General features: G+C 38.8%; 1 protein-coding gene across 1 annotated transcript; it reads right to left on the bottom strand.

The window, feature by feature from the left end:
* Positions 1-512: 512 nt before the first annotated feature.
* Positions 513-4344, bottom strand: LOC115793534 (indoleamine 2,3-dioxygenase 2-like). The gene is made up of 10 exons (XM_030748575.1): positions 4234-4344; positions 3378-3473; positions 3090-3209; positions 2227-2345; positions 2075-2089; positions 1875-1974; positions 1595-1712; positions 1429-1480; positions 1062-1210; positions 513-889 (listed from the first exon to the last, which is right to left on the bottom strand). Exons 1-10 carry the CDS (start codon positions 4342-4344, stop codon positions 513-515), a joined length of 1257 nt encoding a protein of 418 aa, XP_030604435.1.
* Between the last annotated feature and the right edge of the window lie 9615 nt (positions 4345-13959).

Here is a 13959-nt window from a genome sequence, read left to right as displayed (position 1 = left end):
TGCGAAGCCAAAACACGCTAGGTCTTCACCCAGGTACAGAAGGTGAGGAAAAACTGAAAATGCGTGTGGCTGAATTTCTTAATTATATAATGTAGGTTTTTTTGTACTGAGACCTATGGAAGAGCCTAATAGATGTAATCATAGCTCAGTTTTATTATGTTATTGCTCCAAAAGCTCTGCAAATCTATAAAAGCTCAATGATGGAAAAAAGTGTTTTTGTTTAGTTTTTTTAAATGAAAGAAATGCAGAATACTTTATTAACGTAGTGATGTATTCCTGCTAGAAGTCATCCATGATGTGTGTTGGCACATTTTATCTGAAAGCCCAATAATTACTAATCTATTATAAAAAGCCACCCTAACATGTCAGGGTAAATGTAAGTGCTTAGTAAATTCCCTAAGGATGAAAAGAATCTGTTTGATTTGAATAATGTTAGAGACATTTGTTGACATTTAGAGCACTGCCCATGAGTAAGTTGTGGATATTATACATATTTCTACATATGCAAGAAATTACATTTGGGTTTTTCTAGACTCTGATAGCCTCTCTAAAATCAGTGCTTTTTGGGTGGTGTTACGAACGCTCTTCAGGAAGACCACAAGGTTGGATCCACCAGTCCCAGTGGTGTTGAGAGCAGTGCCCACACCTCTGAATGGACAGCCCATGGATTGCGCGTGGTTACCAGGAACAATGATGTACTTGGCCACAGTATTGAGGTGATAGTTTCTTAAATCCACCAGTGCGGAGACGCAAGAGTTGTAGGTGTGGCAGAGATCAGAGCTGGAGCAGGACAGGATGAAGTCTCGCAGCGATGGACAGGCAGAGAGAGTTTCTATCAACTGACGGTGGGCAGGAGGCATATATTCTCTCATGCGTGTCAGGAAAGCTCCTAGATCGAGTGAGATGGGGAAGAGAACAGAAAAGAGACCTTGAAAGAATGAAAATAATTGCCTGTCCAGGAAATATTCTAATTCAAAGCAATCAGCTGGCTGCACAAACAATGTGACTTATTCATGAGTGGCATCTGAAAGGGTCAAAGGTTGAAAGAAATGCATGCTTACCTGTCTCATCCTCATGCTGGATGCACAGCAAAGCATCAAAGCACTGAATAGCTGAACTCTGGGCTGCACTCCCACCTGATAACAAAATTGGCTCATCACTCACACCTTCGTACAACACCCCTCTTGGAAGCATAGGGTTGTCTCGCCACCTAAAATAAGTGAAACAACAACTATAAAGTAAGTCCTTTTAATAGATGCACATGAATTTAGAAATACATGTTACCACTTTAGATGTTATCCTATAAAATATAAAATGCACCAAAAGAGACAGATAAAAAGATAACTTTTACTGAGATAAATGTGCGTGAGAGAAATATTGAAACCTTGAATTTCAGTTTGCAGAACACTGCAGCAGTCCTAAACTCACCCTGAGACAAAAATTCTCAATTTTCCATGAAATGCAGCAGGCTCCACATGATCTGGAAATAACTCAGATTCAGTTGTATAATTACCTTGAATTTCTCTGTCCTCATAAAAGAGCACAGCATGTAAAACAATGAAATTTGTGTGAGCAAGGTTTAATTCAAACTTACTGTGCATAAGTTTGAAATTTTCCTTCATCGTCTTTAAAGACTGAGTTACTTTGATGAGGCCATTTTTTATAGCAGTGAGGTTAGAGATTTTAATGGCATGCATCACCTCCAGCGCCCCCTGGTTAAAGTCAAAAGTTGAAACAGCATAACCAAGTTACAAGTGGCAAAGGCACACAGAATATGTGGATCAGGCAACTCAAACATTGAAAGGGGACAGAGAGAAAGTACCAAGCTGATGTTCAGAGAGAGTCTTTTTTTTTTCTTTAAAGTAAGTACTAACCATTATGCCTGGACTAGCTGCCATCTCAACCAGCATTGAGACAATAAAGAATCCCCTGCAACTGTCACCACCAGGGAAGGAAAATATCAAGTCCATGTTCCTATTTTTAAAAATAATATTTAGGAAACACATGAGCAACAAACACATGACACAGTTGGATTGCAGAAATCACAGGAAAGTCCATACAGAATGACACTTACCCAATATTCATGTCGCTAAAATGAAAATGAGAGAAAGGATCAGTAATCATCAGAAGGGATAAAAGAATTGCATCAAATTTTCATTGCAATGTTACTACTACATTAAACAAGACTGTCCAAAGTTTTAGCATTAAATGAGGGAAAAAAATTACCCTGTGGGATCCTTTAACTTCCAGTTGGCTAACACTGAATCTGCGTATGTCAGGATCGGTGGAAGGCCAAGTCTGCGAGATATCAGCCAAAAAGGCCAGGCCAGAGCCTTTGGGAGTATCTGTCAAACAACCAGAACAGTAAATTTTCAAGTCAGCAGTCTTAGTCAGATTTCAGGGATTGTAGTGACTGTTTTTTGGTTGCTCCACCAGTTTTAACCAGACTGATTTGTCTGATGATTTCCCTTTCAGCGTTTCATTTAACATTAGCTGGTGAACGTTTTCACTATTTGGGTGAAATCTCTCACCTACTACTCAGTTTGAGACAAAATTTGGTACAGACAGTCATTTCCTGGAACCACTTCTTTCTCTTTTTTTCTACAAGTTCATCTATTACATGGACTACCAGATTTTTTTAGATGATTTTTTTATTTATTTATTTTTGTCTCCTTGAGGAAACTCTGTTTTCTCTTCTTTAGTCTTTCTTTTTAACCCTGAACCACCATTAGTCAAAATGTGCCTCTGTCTGCCAGACTGATGAGATTCCCATCAGTTGCAGTTTATTACAAAATGTTTATTTTTTTCCTGCCAAATTTTGGCATGTTAAACATTCTATAAACAATTTTTAAAAGAATTAAGATATTTTTTTTTTCCCTTGTCCACATGTAAATGCAGAAACTGAGTTTTTGAAAATCTTCACCCTGGAAGAAGTTTTTCAAAAATTAAATTTTAATGGAAAATGGAATTTACATGTGGACAAAAAAATCAAATGTTTACCACAGTACGTGGCGATGTGGACAGGGCAGTATACTAGAGCAATACTGACTGAAATATAAACTTTTTACTATCTTATTTATGTGTTTTACCTGAGCAGGTGCGTGTTGTCCTTCCTGCCATACATATCCCATGCTGATGAATCCCAGTGCTAGGTGAGCAAGCCTAAGCTCCCGATGGCTACTCAGAAGATGGGGACTCAGAACCGGCATCTGAATTGCGATCAGATTTTCTGTTCAAATGTTTGTTTGTTTTTTCTTGGGAATGGTGAACATCATCAAGGCTGTCAAAACTGAACTTGTTCATACTGACATGTACAGGGCCACCAGTTTTGATTGCCTTCAGTATTTCTCTATTTGGAAAGCTTTTCTCATTCTTACCTTATGAACTAGATCCCGCAGTTTACGTGATTCTATCAGATGCGTGAGATTATTTGCAAGGTCCAACCACACCTGATAATAGTCTGGGAGGTGAGCCTAGAAGATAATAGGAATAAGATGACTTGCTCACTGAGTTTTGATTGTTTTTTGCGTGGTGGATTTTCATGTAGAGTGTAATCAGTAACATCATCCGCTCATGTTTTCCATGGTGCCTGACCCGCATGTCAACAAATGATTGGTGTCATTAATCAGAAACAGAAAGCAATTTGAAAGAGGAGGCCATAATAAGCAAAGCAACAATCAGCCAAGCAGCAAACAGGGGACGTCCAAAAGGGCGGGGACAGGGAAACTGTAACTTACACTGTAAACAGAAACAGACTCTGTTTAATGCCACCGTTTCATTCTAAATTTTTAGACTGAATTTTTATAAGTGGTCAAGATTAATGCAGGTATGTTTTCCAACATTTAAAAATCCCAGTTTACTACAACTACCTGATTTGAGCCATATGTATCAATAGTTTCTATCAATTGACTCATTCGTAGATAGAATGAATCCAGTTATGTGCTGTTGGTGGTTTAGTCTTTTACATGCTTAATAGACACTTAAAGAGACAGACTTACAATCCTTCATAATATTCCTAAAAAAAACAAAACAAAACAAGCATCAGCATCAGCCCAGAGAGACTCTTGTGTAGTTGACCAAACATTTAAATGAAGGCAGTAGTTAAGAGAAGTACTCACAGATTAACAAAACTCTGTCTTTGCTCTGCCAGTTTCAGATCTGCTTTGATATATGCAGTATATGGCAGATAAGAACACTGCACATGAGAAGAGAAAAGATGACAGTGAAACTTACCAGTGGCTCTTCAAGAAGAAATCCAAGCTCTTCAGAAATATCAAATCCATCAAAGTCTGCTTGTAGTGTTTCTCTGCTATTGGTCTCCATGTCTTCTACCCTGTACTCCATTACAGAATCATGGCTCTGAGTGGGAAATTTCTCTGAGCATCTGTCACACAGACATCAGCTGTTAAACTTGGCCAGATTTGGTTTTCACTACCTTTGTTACTTCCCTTTTTACTGCTCTAAACAGTTGAGAGCCGATCACAGTTCTTTCCCCTTTATGTAACGAGTTAACAAAATACAGTTGGACTATCTTCCTGTTTTGGTCTGTTAATTTAAGAAACTGAAAACAATACCAATCACCAAATAAAAAGAAACTATTCAGACTGTAAGAGCATATAAAAACTATTTGTTTTGATATGCTCTTAGTGTTCTCAGTGTTTCCTTGTCTTTGTGTGCCTCTGGTTTGTGTGTTAGTTTGTGTGTCTTTTTGTTTTCACATCTTGTTTTACTTTGGTAACTGCTTTTGCTTGTGTCTCACCTGTGCCTTGACTTCCTGTCTTTGTCTTCCCTGTTTATTCCCTGATTGCTTCCACCTCTGTCTAAATCAGAATCTATGTCAGAACCTGAGTGAGAGATCTATAACTGGATACTGTATGAGTGGACAAGGGATAAAAAGGGAACTGCTGAAATGCTACTACACAAGGAACCCCAGTAAAAGGGGTTACATACGGAGGATATGGGAGCTATGGATTCTTTGTCACCCAGCAACTAGACTAACATCGAGAGAGAAGAGAAAAGTAACTCCAGACATTCACAAGTCCAGGTTTCCCCAAAAATGAAGCACACAGGCCACACGAGCTGAGCTACACTACCGCTTAGCACAGTCCTGTCGCCAGATCTCAGTCTTAAGGGGGGGCTTATGAAATCCAGCGGGGGGGCACCACTATTATTAGCTTGATTAGTGATATGGCTTGGGTGGGCGGGCCAGGGCGGGCCCAAGCGTATCAATGGGCGGGCACGGCCCCCTAGGGCCCGCCCATAGCGACGGGTCTGGCTTAGCAGTACAACAGTCAAGTATCAACTGGGCAAAAACATAAACCTTAAGAAGCTGGTGAGTAATCAGCAAAGGACCAGGGAAGGCTCTACTTCTGGAACACACTAGCAGAGTTAATACACACATGCCCACACTCACACAGACAGAGGGGAGAGAGGGCAAAAGAGAAGAGAAAAGATAGGAGTAGGTTGAACCAGGAGGACCAGGTGACAGTAAAGAGATGAAATCTGTATTTCAATTTTTTTTTTTTTTTTTAACCAAATCTTAACTTTAAGGCTCTGGTAAAATTGTCTGCAAGGTCTTTTTAATGTATTTTTTTTTTTACCAATTTTTTTGCAATGTGTGTCCAAACTTAAACAGTCTATGGATACACCTTTCTAACCAGGCTCAATAGGATTATTTGAAAACTAAGACTACACATTTTTGTCTGAAGATGACAAATTAGGGCTTCAAAAACCCAAGATGGGCACAATGTCTGATTTGTGGCTTCAAAATTACTTTGTTCACAGTGTGACATGGATTTTGATATCCCTGCTGTGAAGGGTGTGTACTTGTGATGTCATTTAATTTTTAGACCATCACATAACCGGTGATCTTTCAGGTGGTTAAGGATATTAACAAATGGTGTTGCATGATAGGCTGTGCACAAGCAAATATGTTGGCTCATAAATCTAAAATGTGTGCAGTGAATACCTCTCCTTTGAAAGCTTTAAATCCCTGTATACTGCCCACCTGTGGCACTGCTACAATAAAGGCTGCTTGCAGATTCACTGTAGCTTACAGTGACTGTGGCTCCTGCTAGAAGCTGCAGCAAAAGCCAGATAGTCTAAATTGAATTGAACTAAATTGAATTAAACTGAATTTTCTGTGCGTAAATCTGTTAAATAACCTCATTTCACACCATTATGCTTCGATGAACAGGTCATAGCATTTATAGTTGAAACTATGGGACTTGGCACACAAACTTTATTTATACGGTACTCAAATGAATGGGTGAGTATGTCCAAACTTTTGACTGGTAATGTATATTACAGTTAAAGAGATAGAATGAGAGCTAGTTGAAGGACCAGACTGACACCAAATGTTGCCAACCTAACTCCAATACCTCAAAAAGTCAAACCATCCTTTGAGGTCATTGACTAAGGATGGAGTGTGTCCTAAAATCAATATTAATTTATACTGGGTTTTTTTTCTGAGTGTTTCTAGTGTGATTAACAGCTGACATGACAGAGGATGTTAGTTTTAGAAAACTGTCTTGTAGAAGGTCTCCAAAACTGCAAACAAAAAATCTAAACAGAAAAGAATGCAAAGAGACGGTGACAGCAATGTAAGTAGGACAACTAAATTGGTTGACCATTTCCACACAATATGATCTTGGCCATCTTCCGGGCATGTCCAGACAGATCCCAGCACAGCTGCTATTTTTAGATCACTTCAATTTTGTCCCATTTTACTGTGCACTCTATTATTTCAATATGGACCTTCAGCTGGAGCAGAGACCAAACACTAACTTTTGCTTCAGACCACCGCAGATCCCTTTTTTGGCCCACTCTTCTTTACAAAATGGTTTCAGTTCAATAATGTTTGTGGCAGTGGCAGGCAGTGAGTTTTGTAGACAGGCAAGCAGAGACTGTGACTATGACACCTCCTGCCCCACTCACCCTTCTTAGTCTTTAACAAGACAAACTGGACCAGATTTAACCATTAACACTTTGTGTTCACCTCGCCACACACCTTCCTGGCAGAAGAATTGTAAAAAATGTATGGTTATCTCACTACACTGCTCAAAAATGTAAAGAACACTTTTTAATCAGAGTATAGCATCAAACCAATTAAATTTCTAGGATATTGATCTGATCAGTTAAGTAGCAGAGGGGTTTGTTAAACAGTTTCAGCTGCTTTGGTGATAATGAAATTAACAAGTGCACTAGAGGGGCAACAATGAGACAACCCCCAAAACAGGAATGGTTTTGCAGGTGGAGGCCACTGACATTTTTCCCTCCTCATCATTTCTACACTTTTTTTTTCCTTCTTCACTAGTTTTGCATTTGGCTGGGTCAGTGTCACTACTGGTAGCACGAGACGATGCCTGGACAGAGGTTGCGCAGTTAATCCAACTCCTCCAGGATGGCACATCAATACGTGCCATTGCCAAAAGGTTTGTTGTGTCTCCCAGCACAGTCTTAAGAGCATGGAGGAGATTCCAGGAGACAGGCAGTTACTCTAGGAGAGTTTGACAGGGCCACAGAAGGTCATAACCCATCAGTAAGACAGTTATCACCTCCTTTGTGCAAGAAGGAACAGGATAAACACTGCCAGAGCCCTACAAAATGACCTCCAGTAGGTCACTGTTGTGAATGTCTGACCAAACGAACAGGAATAGACTTCATGAGGGTGGCTTGAGGGCCTGACATCCTCTAGTGGGCCCTGTGCTCTCTGCATAGAATACCAGAATTGGCAGGTCCACCACTGGTCCCCTGTGCTCTTCACAGATGGGAGGAGGTTCACCCTGAGCATGTATGATGATGCAAAAAGGTTTGGAGAAGCCTTGGAGAACATTATGCTGCTTGTAACATTGTGAAGGAATTAATACCAGTCACTGGTCCCCATGCTCACCTGACCCAAATCTATTAGAACACCTCTGGGACATTATGTTTCAGTCCATTCAATGCCACCAGGTTTTAGATTCAGATAAGCAACGCAAAACCCAGATTCTCAGTACTCACCATGGCGACCGGCTCTGATTCGGTCTTTGGCTGGGACTTAGGAGGACTTCAGCAGGAGCCCCACTTCCCCTGGGAAGAGAGAGCTTGAGGAACTGGGGCAATAGACGTCTGCAATGGGCCCAGGCTTGTCGACAACTAAACAGTAAGCAAACTAGGGATTAAGAACAGAACTGCTATTCTAAGGAGGAAAGGTACAACAAACAATATAAACCCAAAGAGAACCAAGAATCACATATTTAAATAAAGAAAATTTTAAAAAGGCAAAAAACTCAAAATCACTGGGTCAGCAGACCCAGGACCATGGCGTGGTTTGTTCAGATACAAGTTTGCAAATCTAAGCAGTGCTTCAATGTTCTTTTTTAGACAGAAGAAGCTTTCTTCTGGCAATCCTATCAAACAAGCAATAATTGTTCAGTCTTTTTCTAATTGTACTGTTATGAACACATATTAAACACAGGTTCACGCAGCATGATGGATGAGGAGATGATGTGACAAAGAGCAAGGGAAAATGCAGACAATCTATACAGTTCATGTAATGAGGGAAATAATACACACCAGGGAACACAGCTGAACACAGCTTTCAAACAAACCATACTTGTTCAGTCTTTTTCTAATTGCTCTGTCGCGAACCGTAATATTAAACATGGTACCTGAGGCCTGTGGAGTCTGAGATGTAGCTTTTTTTGCATTTTCTCTGAGCACTGCTTTGTCTGACCTTGGATTGAATTTGCTGGGAAATCCACTGCTGGTAACATTGTGGCATTGTGTTAACACACACTGTGTGTGTCATCAACACACATGAACTTTAGAGGTGCTGTCAGATTTTATTCTCACCAAACATAGGTTGTTGTTTCTATCTTCTTCCAGTTTCTAAATTAAGCTAAATAGTCATCTGCTGGCTCTAGCTTTATTTCAATTGCACTGATTTAAGCTGTGTAAGAATATATATATATATATATATATATATATATATATATATATATATATATATATATATATATATATATATATATATATATATATATATATATATATATATATATATATATATATAATTTTTTCTTTGTTTGTTTTTTGGGGGGTTTTTTTTGTTTTTTTTGTTCAGCAGTTATTTATTATTATAGTTATTATTTCCATTTCCATTTTCAATTTGGTCTCTGTGGTTCACAGTAAACAACACCGCAAATAACACTGGGTTAAATTGTGCCTGAACTCTACATACCTGACAAATAATTTCTTATAAAACCTTTGACTTAGCTAATCATGATAATAGTATAATTATAAATAATAGCTGTAATAATATGTCTTGCAGGTTTTGTATAACATTTGAAAAATTCTCAGTTCAGATTATTAGAAACACAAGTAAGAAGTATTCAGTGGAAAGAATTATCTGTATAGAAATATGTCACATTGTTTCAAAGACATTTATTTTATTTCTGTCCCCTTACAACAGCTCATGTGACAAAACTAAACTGGAAACTTTCTGTATATTGCTACATGTTTATGACAGCATGAAATTAAACAAAAAGTTGCTTCTTTTTTTTTTAATTGACACAATAGCCCTGTTCTACTTTGACCCTGTTGTATTTTCTCCATTTGAAATGCCTGTAATATATGGACAAACACATCTGTGATATCTCTAAACTGAAGACCCACTGGACTACAAAGAAGTTAAACTTGTAACATTGACCAAATGTGTACCAAATTTGAGTCTTTGAGAATGTTTTGATGCATTAGTGTGAGCTCAGTCCAAATTTCCAACAGGCATAATCAATTCATTACATTTAATTCTTTCAAAAAAGCAAAACTGGATTCTCAGCCATGCTTTTAAACTTTACCTTAGTGTGTATCTGATCATGCGGAAGAACATATGATGATCCTTAATATGTTATGATAAGCAATAATAATGCATAATGCAACAATAATCATCAACATGAAATAATACTGGAGGATGCACCAGTCTTATACATGTGACTGCTTAACAGAAGTTGCTTTGTCCTCTGTCAGCAGGAGATCCGGGTAATTTCCCAAGCATTTGATCGTGTCTGGTGTTTAGAACCACATCTAAGCTGCTTTGTCAAACGATTGCATCACCGTAGTATTTACAGAGCAAAGAACTCCCCCACCTATCGTAGCAGCTCTCAGTTGTCAGCAATACTTTTCTGCCACTGCCACGAATCTCTCAAATCATTTAACCCTCCAAAACGGCAGGAGAAAGCAGCAGGACAGAGAGAGAAGCTGGAGGGATGAAAGCTGTGGCGCTCAAATTAATTTCAAGACCACTTACCAAGTCATCAGACACAGAGGGCACAAAGGGGCAGTAAATTTACTTACGCAAGGGGAGAAGTAGATAAAACCAGTAAAAGGGACTTGAAATCAAGACAGCATCTATGGAATGTTATACTTCTAAGTGAGAAAAAAGGAGGGGGTGTGGAAGGGGAGGGAGGGAGGGATGGTTCAAGAGCAGCAGTGTTTAAGCAGAAACCCCATCTTGTAGATTTGTGCAATCTTTCAGCAGCAAACCCCTCAGTTCTTCTCATTTCTTGCTCACTGTCTGAGACTCCCCGACTCATTTTTTTTTTCCCTCTCCCACATGCACATTGTCTGGAGGCAAAATAACGGTATCCAACTGGCACATGAACTGATGGAAGAGAAATGCTCAGAGAAATGCTTTCCTTCATCTGCTCCTTTGAGTGTCGCATTTCAGTGTGTATAAGAATGAGAACACTGTGCAGTGAAAAGTATTTAGTGTTAATCATTTTAGAAGAAATCACAGAAAGCACAATAGTACTAATCCAGCTCTTTCTCAAGTATAGATAGGTATTTGGACAATGGCACCAGTTTTGTAATTCTGTACACCACCAGAGTTGATTTTACATCAAACAATCAAGATGTGAGTGAAGTGCAGACTTCCAGATTTAATTCAAGGGGTTTAATAAAACTATTCCAGATATAGCACTTATTCAAACACCTTTTGTTTTAATGAACAGAATGGACTTAACACTCTGCGGCTTTGTCATCTCATGTGTAGAGTTTCGCAAATTGCCTTATTTGTCATTTATTCAAAATAATTCCCCATACACATTCCTCCTGGCTTCAGGCAAGCTAAGCAACAGAACTAAGATTAAGGACTTGTCTAAATGTTCACCAAGATATGTGTCAAATAATGCACCTTCCAAGCATCAAATATAAGCCTGTTTAAGTCTGACAATCCAGTTCTCAGGGGAGCAGTTTAACATGTTTACCCAATTCCACTTTTTGTTTACACAACACCCTATCCCATCTATTTCACAGCATATTACTACATACTGCTTCATTTGGCGTTTACCATATTATGTGAAAGTGGTTAGTGCCTAAGTAAGCTCTGCAGCATAGTTATTGCATTGTATTCATTAAGTATATCCTGGCTGCTGTTTTTTTTTTTTTTTGTTTGTTTTTTTTGGATGTACAGAGTTTTCCAGTAACCCATCAAGCTCCACAGTCTTGCTGCTGCTGTAATAATTGGCAAAGTTTTCAGTATCTTTGTATTCTGGGAAAGCCTGTGAGAACAATTACACCCTGAGATTTACAGCTCAGCCTGTTCAGCATGCAGAGAACCGCTTAATTGGGGTTAAACTAGGTCAAATAAGGGTATTGTTCAAATGGAAATCTGTGGTCAAAGTGCCATAAAAATCTTAGTCTGTATCACTTATATAACTATAACTAGCCAGTCAATCATGTGACTTTGCTTATTTATAAATGAGTAATTACAGAATTAAAAAAAAAATTTCAAAAAGTTGGCATGAACAGCTGTAAAAGATCACAAAGAACACAGTTTAGTTTCACTCTTTTATTCTCTTTCATTTTGATTTTTATGTCAGTACATTGACAATAAAAATCACCAGCAGTAACTTACTAATTATCTAGTTATCAATGATGTAAATAAATGTTTATCAAGCACATGTTGTGGCCTTGTTTCCCATGTGTTAATGTGTCTCCTTTGCTGTGCTGTAAGCACAGAGGCCACACCCACCTGATGTTAAGATTCTTATGTTTGCAACCGATTAGAAAAGATTATCTAAAAGTATCATCATTTTGGGTCCTACTGAATAAAAACAATTACGTCTATTATGTAAATCTAGGTCATAACACGTTTCAAATGAAGGACTAACAATAGTAGGAAACCAAAAACTCACTGGCTAACGACTTGTCGATCACACTCAGACTTCACATCTGGTTTTTAGCAACCAAGACTGCAAAGGCAGAAACGTTTCAGAGGTTTTAGAACAGCACTTCAGAAACCAATGAGTAACGTCACAGTAGCTACATCCATCTTTTCAACTGTCTGCGATTTCAGACAGCAGATGAACTGTAGGGCGGCAGCAATGCCCAGTATAGGATAAATATGCATGATTTTGATTTGTAAGTCCAAGAATAAAAACATGCGGCTGGAAATTACTGTTATTGGTCCCCTTTAAGTACAATCAATAATTCATACTTTTTAAATATAAGCAATATCACATTGGTTAAGGAGGTCTTTTAGACAACGCATTTCAAATTTGATGTTATTTGCTATAAGCCCTTTAAAATGCGATGGAGTTGCTAAAATTCTGTTGATCCAGTTCTGTTACCAGTGAGAGTCATGGCAAATTATGACAGCCAGTATATAAGTCTCAGTCTCCCCTTCAACTCACTCTAATATATTTCCAAAATATGTCACATAAGGCATGAACAGAACCCATTCTGCTCCTGGTCATTCCTCTAACATATGGGACATGTCAAAAGAGAAAGAAAACCCTGGCCAGATGTAGTTCTCAATATATGGTGAAAGAATGTGAACACACACATGTAAACAGGCATGCACATACACAAAATCCCCAGTGAGCGTCCCTCATCCACATGCTGCAGCCATTCGAATGGCTGCAGCAAAGTGCGGGTCATTAGTCAAAGCTGGAAGATGAGCTTGGAGTGTGTGTGTGTGTGTGTGTGTGTGGTATCTATTCTGCAATATAGTCGGATCCTCTTCTGCCTCTGACTGAATTAGTATTGAACTGATGTTGGGATAGACAATGAGTGCCTTCTCTTTATGTTTCTCTTGAACTACATCCATTTTTCAGCGCAGCTGTCAGAGAGCCCAGAGCTGAGGGCACTACTGGAAGCATCTACTCAGACTGTATGAAGTTTGGGACTGCTGCTTCTAGTTGTATGACTATGAAGTGTTAAGTAACTACTGAGTCATCACTCTGAGGACCTGGTTTAAATAAACTAAAATGTAAAGATATTTTTGAGACTGTAAAGTTACCACTAAATGAAAAACACAAGTGGGTCTAACTAAAAATTTTGACTCAGATAAGTTCCAGAGAGGTTCATAGCTGTACTGAGGTTTTCATGTGATGTCCTGCACATATTGCTCAAGAGTTGTCCACCATATTGAATATAATACAACTCTTGGTTTGCTGCAGAAACATGTACTCCCTGACTAGTTGGCAGAGACTAGTCCTGGAGGTTTGGTGGCTCACTGGGTAAAATCAGTTGCAAAGAAGGTGCTGCAACAAAAACCTCCTACTAATTGCTTTGGTTAATTGCAGATTACCATGGTTGCCTTTAGTTTTACATATTTGCCTGCAAACATTCACTACCTACTAGCTGAGCGGCAGTACAACTTGATAAAGAAATGGAGGTGATTTGCTTTCAAAGTAAATGCTGTGCATCAGGGCTGCAGCCAACATGTTTCAGTGTACACAGTTTTTACTTTGAAAGCCGCACTTTGTGCCACACTTTTCCAGTTTCACTACAGCTCAGAGAGTTGCTGGCCAGTGTTTGTAGCACAAAAAGTAATAAAATTTGTGTTTGGTCAATTACTTCTTTGTTGTAACAATGCTACTTAGCAATAAATCTTATACCATTGGAAATCCTGTTTATTTCCCCTTAACTGGTCCCACATTTGTAAGGAACATGCATTTGTGGGTTGAGCACAGA

This window comes from Archocentrus centrarchus, chromosome 15 (genome assembly GCF_007364275.1).
Source record: "Archocentrus centrarchus isolate MPI-CPG fArcCen1 chromosome 15, fArcCen1, whole genome shotgun sequence".
In the NCBI taxonomy this organism is placed as follows: Eukaryota; Metazoa; Chordata; class Actinopteri; order Cichliformes; family Cichlidae; genus Archocentrus; species Archocentrus centrarchus.
The sequence above is the reverse complement of the archived record's forward strand: the minus strand, read 5'-3'. Positions and strand labels throughout refer to the sequence as shown.

Coding starts and splice junctions, on each gene's coding strand:
- LOC115793534 (XM_030748575.1), bottom strand. CDS start 4,344: ATGGAGTACAGGGTAGAAGACATGGAGACCAATAGCAGAGAAACACTA. Junction 1,211..1,428: donor TTGAGAATTTTTGTCTCAGG/GTGAGTTTAGGA, acceptor CACTTATTTTAG/GTGGCGAGACAACCCTATGC. Junction 890..1,061: donor CCAGCATGAGGATGAGACAG/GTAAGCATGCAT, acceptor CACTCGATCTAG/GAGCTTTCCTGACACGCATG.